This window comes from Cavia porcellus, unplaced genomic scaffold (assembly GCF_034190915.1).
Source record: "Cavia porcellus strain 051 isolate PalLab524CR breed Dunkin Hartley unplaced genomic scaffold, mCavPor4.1 scaffold_21, whole genome shotgun sequence".
Taxonomy (NCBI): Eukaryota; Metazoa; Chordata; class Mammalia; order Rodentia; family Caviidae; genus Cavia; species Cavia porcellus.
Genome location: NW_026947504.1, coordinates 37,930,676 through 37,948,964, shown reverse-complemented (window position 1 = coordinate 37,948,964; position 18,289 = coordinate 37,930,676). Strand labels below are relative to the sequence as shown.

At 37.6% G+C, this 18,289-nt stretch overlaps 1 protein-coding gene across 2 annotated transcripts in view; it reads right to left on the bottom strand.

Moving 5' to 3' along the window:
• B3glct (beta 3-glucosyltransferase) overlaps positions 1 to 18,289 on the bottom strand; it is a 124,231-nt gene that overhangs the window by 33,816 nt on the left and 72,126 nt on the right. The window contains exons 8-11 of one of the 2 annotated variants that reach the window (XM_063232583.1): positions 11,845 to 11,908; positions 6,892 to 7,011; positions 4,253 to 4,322; positions 1,109 to 1,168 (exon numbers count right to left, since the gene is read on the bottom strand). In XM_063232583.1, the coding sequence (XP_063088653.1) occupies positions 1,109 to 1,168; positions 4,253 to 4,322; positions 6,892 to 7,011; positions 11,845 to 11,908 (314 nt within the window). The remainder of the gene's footprint in view (positions 1 to 1,108; positions 1,169 to 4,252; positions 4,323 to 6,891; positions 7,012 to 11,844; positions 11,909 to 18,289) is intronic. The other variant, XM_063232582.1, reaches the window with a different exon arrangement.

The following is an 18,289-nucleotide window of genomic DNA, read 5'->3' as shown; positions in this document are numbered from 1 at the left end:
TAAAATTTTGGACGTTGGTGTTATGAGAATACTCAAAAAGAATTTAATACATGTGTTCCATGTTTAGACCTTATCCTCATCAGGGAGGAGATCAACATTAATAAAACAGTGCATGCCCACAAATACTGCCCCTTCTCAACTGTTCAAATGCAGGCTCTTATCTATGGTTTTTTCTTTCACTGATGTTTAACTTCTGTTCCTTCAAGTATTTCCAACACAGAGTGCACAGAGTATAGGAAAAAGAAAAAAATGACCCAGCCCATGTACTGTGGTTGACTGTAGCAGTAATTTGCTTGGACAGGGTGGCAGTCTAAATTCCCAGCCTGATGTGTCTTGTAGATCATGTGTGGGCTTCAATTCTTTGTAATACTCATTGCTAGTGAAAATGAAAACCTACTTCACAGCTTCTGACCAAGTCGAAGCTGACCTTGAGCACAGCAGGAAATCAACATAAATATCAAAGACAATTTATGCAGTGTTGGGTTCACCACATGGCCAAGGAAATTACAGTATAGTTGTGCTATAGCAGAGAGAACATGGGGATTCAGAAGCTTTAAACTCAAGTCTTGCCTCCCTATTCAGCAGGCCACAAGGACTGAAGGCAACTATGCATCATTCCATGCTCAGCTTTCTCCAAAATATCAAGTGAACTGTCAACATGAAATTTAATAATGAATTACTGTAAACGTGAAAAACACACAAGAAAAAATTTTAAAAAGTAAGGGTGAGAGAAGAAGCCATGCCCTGAGAACCTGCCATCATTGGGATGGCATCAGTGAGCTACCACCCCACCACTTGCCATCACCCAGGAACTTCGGATCAGAGGAACCAGGTGCCTAGCCCAATGCCCTACATCACAGGGCACTGCCTGCAACAAGTGCAGGAAGCATCCAGGACTTATCAACAAGCTGATTTGGAAGAACACAGGAAAATGTCAAAATGAAGGAGCAATCTCAGACCTCTAGCTCACCCAGAACAAACCCAGGAGACATAGGCACAAAATAAATCAGAAGTTACACACCTGAAATTTCTGAAATGATAGCAAATGAAGTAAAGAAACAATTTAGTGCCTGTATTGTTTGATTAATTTTGCATGCCTTTATCTCACCTAGAACAAGTCCAGGAGACACAAACATAGAAGAAATTAGAAGCCACACTCTTGAAGTTTCTGAAATGATAGCAACTGAAGTTAAAAAAAAAAAAAATGAAAGCAATGGTCACAATACCTGTTAGGGTTCATGCAAGTTACAGATCCAAATTAACATCAACGAAATCAACAATTTGACCTTGGGAAGTTTGTTTCTAAAGCTCTCAACAGGCTTCTAAGATTTTTCAATTTTCTTTCTTTTTGTTTTGGTACCAGGAATTGAACTTAGGACCTTGCATTTGCCAGGCAGGTGCTTGTGCCCACTGAGCTATATCCCTGGCCCATTGTCCTAATCAATTCTGTCTTGTTTTTCTGACCTGTTCTGCCTCTAAGTCAGTTGCTCTTCTATAGGGACCTAGGATTCAGGAACAAGAAGATAAGATCCATAAATATTCTGTGACAAGTACTGAAACTAGTGTTCAGTTCAGGCAGGAGCAAGCTTCTTCTCCAGTTTAACTAACGATGAGACAGTGCTCAGCCAGACCCGAGACAGTAACCAAGACCTCCTGCCTATGCACGCTTCCTGCCTCCACTTCCATTCTTCCCCTACATAAAACTTAAGCTACTGCCAATACACTGAAGACAGAGTTGAGGATGCTGGGTGTTATGGTTTGTCTAGATGTTCTTGCAAAGCCTTGTACAATTACAGGCGTGGTATTTACCCACTGGCCTAGTGACAAATACCTGTAATCCTAGCACTCTAGGAGGCAGAGGCAGGAAGATTACAAATCTGAGCCCAGCATAGACAACTTAGCAATTTAGGAAGGCTCTTATCTCAAAACATCAAAAAATGGGGCTGACGATGGTTCAGTCCCTAGTACCACCCCCACAAAAAAGATGACATGTATCAAAATTATTTCACAAAGCCCTTCTAGACTATGAAAAAAGGAAAATGATACTGAATTTAGGTTAAATTTATGATAAATAAAATATATTTAAAAATGTTATTAGTACATGTTTGCATTCCTCGTGGGGACCTGGAATATGTACATAAGACACTCTAATTCTGTTTTCAACCTTTCATCTCATAGTTCCCTTCCTTTTCCAAAAGATCTATCTTCCTATTTCCTACTGATCAATGAAACTTACTTAAATTGCTAAACTGATCCCTACTAGTATTTTAGGGCTTTCTGAAGAATGAATTTATATACTTATTTAGTCAGATTTAATAGGATTTGAAGTTTGACATAACTATTTCCAGCAAACGTGAAAGCTATGGTTAACAAACATTTAGGATATTGTTGTTTAGAAGTAGATTTTAATTCTTGTTGATGATTTAAGCAACACTGCAATCCGAACCTATAAATTTTTTTACTTAGGAAGTATCCTCCCTTTTAAAAGATAATTTGTGTGCATCATGTTATCACATAAAGTCTATAAATGTATTTATCCCATCACTCCAATCCCATAAAAATGACAGCTGGTCTAGAAATCTCTCCCACATAAATATCACACCCTTGGTTGAAATCGACAGCCTTTTCATGGAAAAAATTAAAATATAGGCTAAAATTAGAAAATGAAAAAGATTGACTAATTTTCAATATCAGAAAAGTGTTGTCTAAAGTGAGGTTTAAGAGGAGAGAAATTATGTCTATTTATATTTAGGATGGACCTTCTAAAAAAAGTTACCAACATAACTAGCAAAATGTTATAATGATACCAAGAATAAACCAAAACAATATTCACCTGCATGCAAGGTTTCTTTAGAAAGGGTCACTCCCTCTAATGTGGCTTTCCTTTTTTCCAATATATCTTCTCCCAACTATGTGTCTTTATTGAAAAATTCCAACAGATGCATTTGGAATAAATCTTTTTTTAAAAAGGAATAGCTTGGACACTTGAAGACTACAGCGGAAGAGAACAAGAAGCCAAGCCCTCCTTGCGAGCCGGTGCTGTGTGGGTGACTGTGGGGACAGCCAGATGCCAGCCCTTTCCCATGAGTCAGAGCCATTCACAGACTGTGCGGGAGAACAAGAAGCCAACAAGAAGCCAAGCCCCCCCTGCAAGCTGACGCCACATGCGAGCTGCTGTGGGGAGAACCAGATGCCAGCTCCTTCCAGCGTGTGGGCTGGAAGCCAAGAGAAGCCAAGGTCCAACCCCAAGAACAAATGGCTGTGATGATAGCTCTTATTGAGGTAAAACACAACTTAATGCTTGTAGTATTCAGTGTTTCACTGACTTTGCAGGTCTAAAGCCAGTAGTCTGATCATCTACTCAGAAAATAACAACATACAATGTAGCATTTATGGGGGATCTCTTTCTGAGGGTGGTAGCCACTGTCAATTCCCTATTATCTTTTATGAGATCCTATATCATTTTCATTGTTTTGTTTGGTTAGGTTTTATTCTGTTTTTCTTATTGGATTTTATTATATCCGATGCAGCTATTTTAAAGATAAGCTATATTATGGTAGCCATTTTGGATTTAGTATTACCCTGTTTTGAAGTCCTCTATTGCATTCATTATTTTGTTTTTATTGGTTCTTATGTTCTGTTTTGTTTGATTTTTACTATGTCTGAAGTTTTACTATGTCTGAAGCTACTTCAAAGACAACAAGAGGCATTATGGTAACCATTGCTGATTTCCTATTACCCTTGTTTTGAAGTCCTGTATCACTCACACTGTTTTGTTTTGATTTGCTTTATTCTGTTTTATTTTTCTTGGCTTTATTCTCTTTAAAATAAAAATCACCAAAAAAAAAAAGGTACAGTTTTCAAAAAAACACTCTTGATTGACATTCTGTTACCTTGACATCTCAGAGACTTTGCATGCACATGATGAGACACTGTTTTACAAATATTCTGTTAGGGGCGTTTTTCACCAATACTACCACAGCTGGGTTTTTTCAGTTTTTAAGACTCTGCTCTAAACAGTATTTAAAAGAGCTTTCGCCACTTGTATTTCAATACAAAATTGTCCCTCCTAATTGATCGTGGTGACTGCAGTGGTGAGATGAGTCATATTGATTAAATAATAACTTTCATTGCAGCAAGCTATTCCATGATTTCCTTTCTTGCTTAAATTTCTAACTGGCTTGTACTTTATTTATTGCAAGCACAGCTTGGATTTTTAAAGTTCAATAAAAATGAATAGCCCAAAACGTACTTCTGTCACCGTGAAATTTCTTGCATGTTTTTACTGCAACAAAAATATCTTCCTTCTTCACTGGTTTTCCCTAAAAAGCAAGAAAAAAAAAATACATGTATTTATGAGTCAACATTTTCTTAACTTTATGCCCACATTAGATCTTACAAACTCTAGAATTCAAATTAACCAATGTCACAGATATCAAATTTAGTTGATAAGTTAAAGTTCTATAGGAAAAAAGGAACTGTAATTAGGCTGACAGCATAATCTCTGGACCTGCTTCCTACCGTGCCAAATTATAGATGGTGAATCACAGTAACAAATCTCTTGAATTCTCTGAAAAAGGGAAGAGTAACTACTATAAGGATGCTATGATTACCACAATTTATTAAGCACACAGTAGGTGGCCAGTAAATATTAGTTGCCCTTCTATTTCTTTTCCTGGCTGAAGATTTTGACAAAGGGAAAGAAGTAGGGAGATGACTGACTTAGTGTAAAAATAAGTGATGACTCACTTTCCAGGCCCAGCTTTACTTTGATGTTGAAAGTTATTTTTATGGCCCCTTTTTGGTTATCCAAGTGTAGGTCAAGGATGTTCTGTCCTCTGCCAAAAGTAAGATTGCTTCAAACACCTGTGGAAGGGTCACACAGACGAAAGAAGCAAGCAGAGGGATTTGTCTATGATGCCCCCTCAGGCTTTAATTGCTTCTTGGTGGGTGAGGGCTGCTTGGCCCTCTCTACTACCTGTCTTAGACCTAGAAAAACATTCAGCCATGACTCCGCCATCATTTGGGGCTGATGCAAAGTGACACCTAACCCCAGCTCTGTCATGCTGCTCAAGGGCCTAGGAAGAGCATTAAAGAGCAGGCAAGCATTATGCTTAGAGAGACTGGTTTCCTCTTCAGAAAGAGCAAACAGTACCAAGTCCTTCCACTGTCATCCTGTGGCGTGTGTGTGTGAGATTCAAGCCTTCTGTGTGACTGACTTGAGAACAATACACAGGGTGTGAGGTTGGAAAATATATTTTCCCCTTATGAGAAAAAGCTGGTTAACAACCTAGCAAGTTTGAGTCTTCAGGCTCCTCCTGAGGACTGGATCATAAACCAGCCAGAATCAGTAAGTGCTCTCTGAAAGTTCTGGATAGTATCAGGAGAAATCAAAAGCAGAGTCACCTGCTGAGATAGTAACAGTATTGGACCTGTGGGGAAGACTTGGGTATTCCAGAAAATGTCTACAATTGCCTTTCTAGGAAACAGAGTAAAAATTCTAATCAACAAATAATGTACCATGAACAAGAAAAATAACCGTGGGCACACCACTGTGAAAGGTCTAAGAAAGTGCCAGACACAACCTTCTCTGCCCTCCCCTTCTCCCCAGGCTGTGTATGCTTCAGGAAGCATCTGATTTAACAATGGCCACTGCTATGGGCAGCTATTTCAAAGACAACAAAATATATTATGGTAGCTATTACTGATTTCTTGTTATGTTGTCTTGAAGCCCTATATGGCTTTCATTGATTTGTTTTGACTGATTTTATTCTATTTTGTTTTGATTTATTATGTCTGATAGTATAGGCAGCTTACTTTGAAGATAATAGGAGGGATTATGGTAGCCACTGTTGTATTCCTATTATCTTGTTATGAAGTCTTGTATTGCTTTCATTGTTTTGTTTTGATTGATTTTACTCTGCTCTGTTTATTTACGCCTGATGGTATGAGCAGTTACTGTGAAGATAACAAGAGGCATTATGGTAGCTATTACTGATTTCTATCTTGAAGTCCTGCACCCCGTTCACTGTTTAGTTTTCACTGGCTCTACTCTTTTTATTTCATTTGGTTTTATTCTCTTCAAAATAAAAAAATAATAAACACAGCCACTTTCTACTTTAAAAAACAAACAAACAAAAACAATGGCCATGCTCTGGGAGCTGTTCTTTGGCAGGGTCATTCTTTGTTCCTCTTCCTTTTGCTCAGCATTCTCAGTTCTAAAGCTGCACCTAAATTATTAAGGAGGTAACCGCTAAATAATTCTCTTTAGATTCACAAAAGCCCAAATTCTTGTTGATTTTAAGGTATCAGAATGTACCTTCTTATTCCTTAATTCTGTGCATCAACTAACATAAAGCATACAAATTATTGTAAAATTTAACTTGCAGAAAAAATATATCTAATGAAGCATAAAAATGAACTCCAGATCAAGGCCCATTACAAAAAAGGCACAAATGTCCTGGATGACAAAGATCCTTTTTAGTGCTTAGCTTTCCGCCCATTGTCCTCTGGTCTCTTTCCCTCCATATGAAAGACTTCTGTGCCCTGCGTTCCCTGAGTGGGAATCTGAGACAAGGCTCCCCACCTTCTGAGGATGCCAGCTCTTGATAAATGTATTTCCTCCCCACCACTATTCTGCTCCCAGGGACTGGCTTTGTAGTGCAAGCAGCCAGGCTGGGCTTGCCTCTCCTCTCCTACGGAAGATGGGTGTCAGCACTCATTTCCTGCCTGATTGTCACTAGACGCAAGATACGGGGTTCTGGTCTGGCCGAGCGCAAAGGTTGTCTGTCCATTTGTTCTTAGTGTGTAAAGTATGGGGACAATGTAATGGGTAGTGTGTCAGTCTTCCTTTGGCCTTCAAGGTGAAGAATTTCTTCTCTGATTACTTACACAAAGTGGCAGGAACGAATGGAATGTGGTAGCGCAGTAGGAGTCCAAAACATCTGTACAGAACTCAGGCACGGGAGTAAGGGGAGGTCCTCCGCCTTTGTCCCAGATGTAGAGGGCAATCTAGCAAGACAAGAGAAGGCATGAGGAAGGCGGGCAGCCGACTCCAGGAGGCCACACACTCAGAAAGTATCTCAAGGGAAAGCACAAAACACCTTCCAGGAGTGCTAGGTAACTCAAACCAATTTGTTAATATTTAACTGGATTTTTAAACTTAAAAATTGTAATGTCATATATATTAAATAATCAACCTGATCTTTCATTGGCAATAAACAATTGATCATATTTTCTGATCTTTAAAAACTTTCAAAATGATGATAGCAATTTCAGGGAAGAACACATTCTAGAACAAGGTGGAGACAGATGTCAGGAAATAATATCAGAGCTCTGGTTTCCTGCAGTCCATTGGTCATCCACCCTGAAAGGCAGACTTACTGAACACAAAAAAAGTTGGATACCATGTCTTTAAATGTGTTTTAAATGTATTGCTAAACTAACCCAAAAGTACGGAAGCTGTGAGGACAAAATTATAAACATGAACACCTGAGGGAGGAGGCACCAAAGGGGGTTTGCTGGTGGGATCAGCTGACCTTCGAAAACAGTTTCTGATGAGAGTGAATGAAATGAGTCAGTGAAGTCTGAGGATGAGGCAAATTAAAGCTGGCTCTTTGGAGCCACGTGACGGGCAAAACAATCTCTAAATTTCTTCTTAGATTCTGTAACCGAAAGTTAGGTCTCCCTGGTCTGTGAGGCTTAAGAACATGTCAAACGCGGCAAAGTATTCCTAAATCAGCACAGTATAATCTGCTAGCAACAGGCAAAAACTAACACGAATCTTATGGTGAGAAACCGAAAACCTTATTGTAGGCCGCCAAGAACTGCCAAGACAGTTTCGGGAAGCCATGAAAAAATCACAGTGTGCACAGAGTAGGAAGCAAGTGATGATGGCCGGGAGCCAGCAGGCACAACTTACACTCACCAGACGTCAGGTGCAAGGCTGATCAAACACAGGCTATAAAACCACTATGGTTAACATTTTTATAAAAGAAAAAACTTCAAAACACGAGCAAACTTTAGAGAGATCATATGAAACAAGACAATAAATTTGAAACGTAAGTGAATACAACCCTTGAAATAAAGAATAATTAACATGAAAACATAATGGTAAGGAGAAACAGCGTATTACATACAGCTCAATAAAAAAGAAGGGAATTGAAAAATAAAGTCCCTCAAACTATCTAACAGGCAACACAATAAGAAATCAAAATGGAACATCTAAGAAAAAATTCATACCTCGAGGATACATATGAAGTTCCTTAAGGAGATAGAAAACAGAGATGATAAAATAGCTCAAAAAACAATAGCTAGGACTTTTCAAAAACTTGCTTAGTGAAGCTATTATATAAAGGACCAAGAAATACTAAGCAGGAATGCAGAACAGTTGACATTTAGATATACCATATAACACTGTAGAGCATCAAAGTCAAATAGTAAAAGCAGACAGAAAACGACAGATGACCTAAAAGGAACCGCGTTAGTCTCAAGACAGATTTCCTAACGTTACAGCAGAATCCAGAATGCCTTGGAATCGTATCATCACATTGACTGGCAACCAAGTACCGTACACATGCTGTAACTGTGAAATGAATATTTTTAGAGGAAAAAAAGTGAGAATTTGAGACTCTTAAAAAGGTATTTCAGTAAGAACTGAAATGATCCCGAGAAGATCTAAAAAGTAAAACAGAATAGTATACCAAAGATGCTGACAAATATCTAGTAAAGATAATGCTAAGTTTAACTGCTTAAAGTACTGAAAATAGCTAGTGAGAGGGGGCAGAACTACTGGATAATAACAGCCCATGAATTAAGAAGGAGGTACCAGTTAAAATTTTCTATAATCCTTCAATATTCGGGGCATTAACTAGCCACTGTTAGGTCAAAAAGGCGTGTTAAAATACTTTAAATAAAGTATAATCAGAGAGATTCCGTTTCCAAAATAGTAAAGGAATAAAAATATGGACTAAAACTAACAAGAAAAAACCCAAAAAAGTTTTTAAAAGAAAAATAGAAAAGGAGGGGGTAAAGTGATAGAAATCAACTCAAATACATTAGTAATCACAACTGATGTAAGATATAAATGTGTTATCTGGTTTTAGGATAATGGTGATCAAACCAAGAAGGAAAAAAAGCATGTCCCCTTTAAAAAAAAAAAAAAGACACATCTAAAAATAAGGGTGAAAAAAATTTAAAATAAGAAAGACGATTGTGAAGCCAAAGAAAGCTAATATACAAAAATTTATGCCAATAAAATACACAGACCATTACTATAGATGACAGGTCCACTAAGAAAATGCAACAATTCTAAGGGTGTGGTGCATTAATACAGCCTCAGAGTACAAAAGCACAAGCTGACAGCTCCACATGGAGTCACTTTCAACTCTACCATTACCAGGGAAGATTTCTACTCTGCTCGCTTAGTAAATGATAAATCACCCGCCCCCCAAAAAGATGAAACAATGTAAAAAAGGAAAAAGAAAGAAAAAATATCTGCACGGTATAATTAATACATTCTTTAATCAGACAGATGAGAGAGCACTACAGCCCCACACTGGAGAATATACAGCCTTTTCTTTGTGTGAAAACTGAACATGAGGTAGGCCATAAAATAAGCCTAAAAATACATCAAATAACTGGCAGACTACAAAAATGCTAAGTCAGAAATCAGTAACAAAACCACAATATCAAATAACAAGTTTGTTGGATCACCAAAAAAATGCTATTACAACTTCACAGAAGCAATATAAACATTATGTCCAGCACTATAAAAATGTTAAAGAGCCTCTGCCTTATTAGAGAAATCTTTGCAGATGACTATCATCTCACGCATCAAAATATCCATAGAAACCATGATCATAACAGCAAAAAGACAGCAGCCACTCAGAAGCCCATTAAAAAGAAGAATCAAATGAATGAATTTTGGCACAGCCACTTATGGTAAGAGATCAGGAAGAGGAGTCACATTAAGGGAAAACACGTTAAGTAGAGTGGCATGCACTAACACTGATCAATTTCTAATCAGAGTAATTCATGGTGCAATTCTATTCTATAAACTTCAAAAAGGTGCAAAACTTCATCTTATTCAGAAATACATTTATATGTCATAAAATATAAAGAAATGTAAGGGGAAAAGAGAATTCAAGAATGTTTACTCTGGTTTTTTTTTTTTTAACTATGACCTACTTTCTAAAAAATATGTTTTTCTTTGTGACCAAATATATTTAGGCATGTTATTACTGTGTCTTAGTTATTATATTCAACTTAGTGTTACTGTAGTCTATACAGTAATCAATTGAAATTTTTAGATTTACATTACCTACTTCAGTATGCTAAATTATTACAAATGGAGAATAGAGTATATAGTCTCTAATTTGGGGGTACGACACTCTCTCCATATCCCTTATCAAAGGGGACCTCCACCGAGAAGAAACACAGGTAACTTCAAAGCAATTGGCAATATTTTCTTTCTTAAACCAACTACGCTGCACAGGCATTCTTTTAAATGATCTTTGTATCTTTCACATTTGTTAGAACATTTCACAGAATCTCAAGCCTAAGCATCTATTCCAAAATTGACGCTTCATCAAGTATTTCTAGTCTGGTTTACAACAAGTCATTTTTTCCTTGTTGTAGAAGAGAAGACACTTTCTTAAAGTGTATTTGTCCTCAGATAATCTGTTTCCTCATTTGAAAACGTCCAAAAAGTGAAAAGTCTTGTGTATGAGCTTTTCATCCATGAGAGGCTGTCCAACCAGTGAACTGAGTAATGGGTCAAGAGTCATCTCAGTGTCCTTGGATAGATTCCTGCAGAGTGAAAAGTCAGGCTGTTTCAGATACTCAGACATGCCCACGAATGAAATGTGGAAGGATCCCTGCTTACGAGTAATTTGGAGCAATTAATAGCAATGACATCTGTCACCTGTTCAAGATAACTGGTCACAGATAACCCAGAAATGCAATGGAACCATGGATGCCAGGGGCTGGCATTGCACACCACAGCTGCATACTTGAGACCGACTGGCTCAGTTCTGCCCCAAGCACAGGCACACAACAGTGAAATATCTTATTCTTCTCAGGCTGCTATGAAAAATACCACACATGAGGTGATTTACAAGGAATATTAAATTATTCCTCACAGCTCAGGAGGGTAGGAAGTCCAAGATCAAGGTGCCGGCAGATCTATATCCAATGAGCATCTGCTTCGTGGTCCATGGATGGCATCTCTTTTCTGGGTCCTCACATGGTGCAAAGAGGGAAACAGTTCTCTGGGGTCTGTTTTATCAGGGTGCTAACCCCCTTTATTAGGACTCCAACCCCATGACCTAATAATTTCCCAAAGTCCACCATATTAGGAATTTTGCTTAAAGAGGAATTTGGGGAAATATACACAAACATTCAGTCTACAGTGGCAGATGTATAGCCAAAGCAACAAGTTAATAGCAGAGATATTTTTAATGACATTTTTGTATGTTTTTTTGAAATCTATTTCTGGACCCACCTAGCTACTTTAAAAAGAAAGAATCATGAATCATGAGATTCAATATTTTTCACTTCTTCTCCTCCACCTATATAACTAAAATTGGCTTAAAAGAAAAGGCTCTAACTCACCACAGTACTGTGAAATTATCTCAGTGGGGAAAAAACAGGTGTATATTAGGGAAATGCAGTAGTAGGGAATACAAAACACCTTTTATATCAAAAAACATGAATTTATTTTTTTTTAGTTTTTTGAGGATTAAACTCAGGGCCTTGTGCATGTGTTCCATCACTGAGTGACATCTCCCCAACAAGATCGACTCTTCATTACTAAGACTTTTAATCAAACAAGCCATGACATACCTCATGTTTTAAATCTATTGTAAAGTCGGATTTCAAGGATTCACTCTTTAATCTCTTGGTGAGCCTAGAAAATAGAGACAATTGATTTTTTTTTAACCAGAGAAAATGTCAAACAAGAACAATATATTCCTGAGACTGTCTAATATTTGAAAATAGATACTGGTATCAATTTTAAGATAACAGTAAGAGTTTAATGTCCTTGAGGGAAAAGAATAAGAACACACTATGGTTTGCTGATCAGTGCATAAATAAAAAACTTGCTGCAAATTGCAGATACAGCATTTGTTATTTTAACATCTGTCCAATAACATCCAATCCAATCCAGTTCAATGCCGTGGGAAAAAACTTATGAATTTTGTTGCCATAATTGCCCTTGCATTTAATGACAAGAGTTTAAAAGAAAAAAAAGTGTCCACCATAGATAAACAAATGTTGCTACTTTTAATAATCTTAATGAATTATTAGATTGTGGTATCTTAAGGGGGAAAAAAAAGCATGTGGGTTTAGGGAAGAGTAACAGTTATTTTTATTCAAGATTTTCTTTTTTCTTTAAAAAAAAATTCCTCCGTGGTTCCTTTCCAGGAGAAACAAGCCTAAAAATCCTGACAGGCTTGAGAGTGCAGCTCCCCTCGCCATCTGCCACAGCACACTCCTCCCTACCGGACAGCTGCCTACTGTGTCTGCAGCCAGCCCTCCTCAGCAACTCTTCCCAAATCTCAAGACCAAATGCAAGGGCACCTTCTCTGGAAAGCTCTTCCAGACCTGCCCACTGGAATGAGACCTTCCTTTGTTCCCCAAGTACAAAGCACAGCCCTATTACATGCATTAAAATATGCCTGTACTTAGATTCTGTTTGTATCAACAGCACTGCCCATTGTAGCTGGACAAGAACTCCTCGGAATTACGTACATACCAAAAAATCACTTAAATACCACAGGTCTGTATTTGTTTATAGAACTCAACACTGGGTTATCAGTTTCAATTACCAATTCCCTAGTACATATTTTTTTATTTATTTTGAAGAGAATAAGACAAAACCAAACCCTGAACATGACACATGACTTCAAAACAAGGCAACAGGAAACCAACAATGGCTACCTTAATGCCTTTTGTTATCTTCAAAATAGCTGCCTATACCATCAGACATAATAAAATCCAAACAAATCAAAATAGAATAAAATCAATCAAAACAAAACAATGAAAGTAGTATAGAGCTTGGAAATAAGATAACAGAAAATCAACAATGGCTACCATAATATATTTTGTTATCTTTGAAATAGCTGCCCATACCATCAAATATAATAAAATCAAACCAAAGCAGAGTAAAACCAAACAAAACAGAACAATGAAAACAATACATGGCTACAAAACACGATAATAGGAAATTAACAATGGCTACCACCTTCCCTTTTCAGACACCTCCCCCCTTCCACTTTCACAATATCCATTGTGCCTTTTGGATCCCACTAACTCCCTCAGTCTCTTGTCCTAGGGAGACAACACAGTGTTCACCCATGTGACTCTGAACCATGTCACCCATGAGCACCGTCTGGAGTTGCTTCCATTTACCTATAAGAGCCTTGAGGTTATCCTTCTTTATAGCTAGGTAGCTTTTCACTGTATAAACATGTCATATCTTTCTTATCCATTCTGCTGATGAGCAAACTACCCTGCCTTTTCCTTATTCCCTGTCACATGGAGCATTGTTTTCTCTCCTTTGAAGATCAGTCTATGAACTTCCTTTCGAGTTAAATGTGATTCTTATATAAAACCTATTGATAGATCCTGTCTCCTGATCCACTATGTCTGTGTTTCTTTTTATTGGTGAATTGAGGCCATCGACATTAATGGTTACGGCCAACATGCTCGGGCTCATCTCTGCCTTGCTATTTTCCTGCTGTTGGCTCCCTACTTTTCCCCTGTATTCAACTGTTTGCCCTGTTTAGTCATCCCCCTCTGCTGCTGTTCCTGGAACTGTGGCCTTTTTTATCTTTCTCTAGAATGTCCTTCAGTATTCTTGTAGAGTTGGTTTGGTTTTTTTCCCATGCTTGGAAAGTTTTTAGCTATTACTTCTGTAAAGTCTTCTTAAGTCATTTGTGTTGACCCTTGTTTTTCACTGACACCTATTACTGACACTCTATCACCCTTAACTTATTTTTCTCTGTGTCATCTTGCAGCCACTGAATTGTTATTTCCTAGTTTCTTATTACTTTTAAGAGATCTTTCTCTTTCTGGTCCCTAGCTGCAAACCTGTCTTCAAGATCTGAAAGTTTATCTTCAGTTTCTTTCAAGCAGCTTTGCCAGCTTTTTAAAACAATTTTATTATTTTGAAGGTAGTAAAATACAACAAAAAAGACAGAGCAAAGCCAAATGAGACAATGCAGTGAAACTGGTACAGAACATCACAGCAGGTTACCGGGATAACAGTAATAGGTACCACAGTATATTTCGTTATCTTCACAATAGTTGTCCTTTGAATCAGGTATAGCAAAATCAAACCAAATACAGAACATTATATAACTTAACAAAACAGAATATTGACTAGAGCAATACAATTAATCAGAACATAACAAAACAGTGATAACAATATTTTCCTTCAAAGAGGTGGCAGAAGGAAATCCCCCATATATTTGCTATATTGCATATGGTCAACCTCCCAAGAGATGCTCAGACCTCTGGCTCCCATTTGCTAACGGTGCGGGGGGATGGGATGGGATGTTTGATTCTCAGCCTGCACACTGGAAGCTCACAGCTGTTTACCAGGGAGGCGAACTGCTTGCTTCCTTTCCCGGTGCCCTAAGTTCCAACATGGTGGGATCTCAGGAGACACTGGCTGGTTCTCTCCTTGGGGTACTCACCACTTGCTTGAGCCAGTTTTGCCAGATTTTGATGGAGTTTTTAATTTCTGGATATCTCTTTGACTCTGTTTCATGCATTCTGTATCTTTCTTGCATGTTCATTCAGTTTTCCTCATTTTCCTATGCTCCTCTATTTTTTTATCCATGTCTTTTTTAGATATGCTCAGCAATTCTTTCATTATGTTTTCTTCTTTTACTTGAGATACCATTTCTGACCTAATTTCTTTTATAGCCTCATAAAGTTGTTTCTTTGACTGCCATCACTTCAAAAGCTTCAGGTGTGCGACTTCCAATCTCTTCCATATTTAAATCTTTTAGACGTGCTCTGCATGGGTCGGAGGCCAGAGTTTGCCTGTTGCTTCTTCATCTAGACATTTTCCTAGGTTCTTCCAAACAAACAGGTTGTAGGGCCCCTGGCCTGTGTTGACTGCCCATCTAAGTATAGGTGAATGGGTCAGGCACCTATGGTTCTACAATCCTAGGTTCCCAGGGCAGTGTTCAGGTGTACAGCTGGCTTCTGCAGACACATGCAGCTACTCCAAGACTCCCCAGTTGTTGCAAGTGCATGGTAATGAGGTTGGCTAGTTCTCCCCCCTAGAACTGGCTACTGGTCCCTGATGGCTGGTGGCAGGCTTGTTGGGGTGCCTATGTTCAGTTTCTTCTTCCGGTGTTTACAGTTCTGTACTAATATCTGTGTTGCATCCCAGAGATGTGTTGGGTATGGATTTGATCTTGGCATCTGTGTGTGTCTGTGCACCAGGCTGTTGTCCTGGGTCTTGAGGTTCCATTCAGTCTTATTCTTACAGTCAACCTGCTCTCCGGAATGAAATGGAGGGGTACAGAGCACAGACTCACTGTCTATATGTTTTCAACTCAAAGAAAATAGTGATTTTAACTGAAAGAGTCATAATAAGATTAGACATTTTTCCTGAGTTTTTATAATATCTTAGTCTGACTGAGACATGAAAAAATTCTTTAATGGTTCACTTCTCATATAGTAGAATAATGAGTACCAAAGAAGGGTATAAAGAAGGTAGGGACAGAGAAAGATTGGCTAAAAGTGTATTATAAAAATACACTTTTAAAAGTGTATTATAAAAATACACTTTTAAAAGTGTATTATAAAAATACACTTAGCAAGGGTAAGTTCCATTTTTCTATAGTATGGTAAGGTCACTATAGTTAACAATAATTCACTGCATATTTAAGATAGCCAGAAGAAAAACTAACCTGATACAATCACAATACATTGAACATATGTAACACAATATCACATAAATGTTATACTACAATTAAAATTTTTAAAAATTCACTTCTGTTTACAGGAAAGATAAAAGAGGAAGATACAGATAATAATTTATAACTATATTTAGTTATTATACATTTACCTTATAATTCATAGGAATATATTAGCAACAGGGAGCAACAAAAGAAGGCCCATGTATTGTCTGTCACAATCCAGTTCAATATGTGCCCACAGACCTGCCAGAATGAGTGGGTGAGATTCAGAGAAACTACATTCTCAGATGAACTCCTGATATATATGAGGAAGAAAAAAAATCTGCTCTAGCAAGTGGAATCCTATCTAATTTGAATTCTGCTCAGTAGAAATCAGTTTTCATAAATCAAATTTATCAAGGTAGCTCTAGAATTTAGACTCATGCCTTGTGCCTTCAAAATCTGATCAGACTACTAAGAATTCAGATCATTCAGACTCCACAGATAGAAAAAAATCATTCCTGGGCTTATTGCCACAGGCAAGGGACACACAGATGAACAGAATCCAAGTGGCATGTGATATCCACTATAGATGGATATGCTTCACACAGCCCTTTGTAATAAACACCTTTGACTTGTTACCTTAAATATGTACTCCTCTTTAAAAAAAAATAACTTTTCAAGTTTCTTTCTCATTCAGTTCTTGAAAATGTTTCTTTCAGGAAAAACTCGGGTGAGATGCAGGGAATAAAAACTACTTACAGAATTTCTTTGAGACAGCAATGAATTGGAGAATCAACCAATATCTGCACTGATTAATTTAAAGTAGCTGTCTCTTGCAGCTCAGAGAATCTACCACAATCCAGTTGCGGTTACCCCAAAGGCACAAATGTTCTGTTGAAAAGTTAACTTCAAGTGCAACTTTAAGCCTACATCAGTAACCTTGAAAACATGTCCAGGTCTTGGATTGGTCTTTGAATTTGGCAGGGGGTAGGGTGGGGGGTGAGGTGATTTTTTTTTTTTAATTCTTTAGGTTCTAGGTATAAGACCTTTGTCTAAGGAACAGTTGGTTGTAATTTTTTGCCACTCTATGGTTTGTCTTTTTACTCTGTTGGTGATTTCTTCTGATATGCAAAAGCTTTTTAATAAGATGAGATCTGGGGGCTGGGGATTTAGCTCAGTGGCATAAGCGCCTGCCTTGCAAGCAGGCAGTCATGAGTTCGATCCCTGGTATCAATAAAAAAAAAAAAAAAAGATGAGATCCTAGTTGTTGATTCTTTGAACTATGGCAGATAAACATATGAAAATATGTTCAACATCATTAGTCATTCAAGAGATGCAAATTAAAACAATCCTGAGATTCCATCTCACCCCAGAAATAATGGCGATCACCAAGAAATGAACCAATAAAAAATGCTGGAGGGATTGTGGGGAAAAAGGAACCCTTCTCCGCTGTTGGGAGTGCAGACTGATGCAACTACTTGAACATCAGATGGAGATTCCTCAAAAAACTAGGATTAGAGGTCCCATTTGATCCAGCTATTGCCTTCTGGGTATCTTCGTACCACAGCGACCTATGTACACTCATATTTATAGCAACACAATTTGTAATAGCTGAATCTTGAACACAACCCAAATGTCCATCAACTGAGGAAAGCTAAAAAAGATTTTTATACAATGGAGTACTATTTGGCCATAAAGAAGGATAAACATGAAGCTTTTATAGGTAAACAGATGCAACCTGAGACCATGCTCATAAGTGAAATAAATCAGACTCACATGTGGAAACATCATATTGTCTCCCTGCTGTGAAAAACTGAAAGAATAAATAAGGTCTAAAATATACAACACATATTGTGAAATGGGAAGAAATTGTATAAAAAGAAAAAAGAAACTAGGATGGAGGAAAGGGAAAAGGAAGAAAAATGCAAAAATACACTGTTGGTCGCTCTTAGTACACTGAACATGAAGTTTTGTGCTAATACCACTGGAGAATTTTTTATACGCATATCTTGTACTGAGTACTTTGAAGATGACAATATGAAATGTATTAGCTATTATTATTCTATTATTTTTTATGAAATTCTGTTTTACATCTTCTTCCTTTAAAAAAAAATCAACAACAACAAAATCCATGTCAGGTCCTAAAATTGATTTTCACCTAAGGTAAAAGGTGAAAATTCCTACTTGTGGCAAACACTTTTCATTTTCCTATGCATCAAGCAATATACCAAAGATTTTTTCAAATGTGCATTTTAGTAGCCAACAATACCCAAACCCAATGAAGACCAGAAATTCCAGTTACTTAGGTAACAAATTTCCACATATGACATTTGACACTGAGTTATTCTTAATTCTTACAGCTGTTA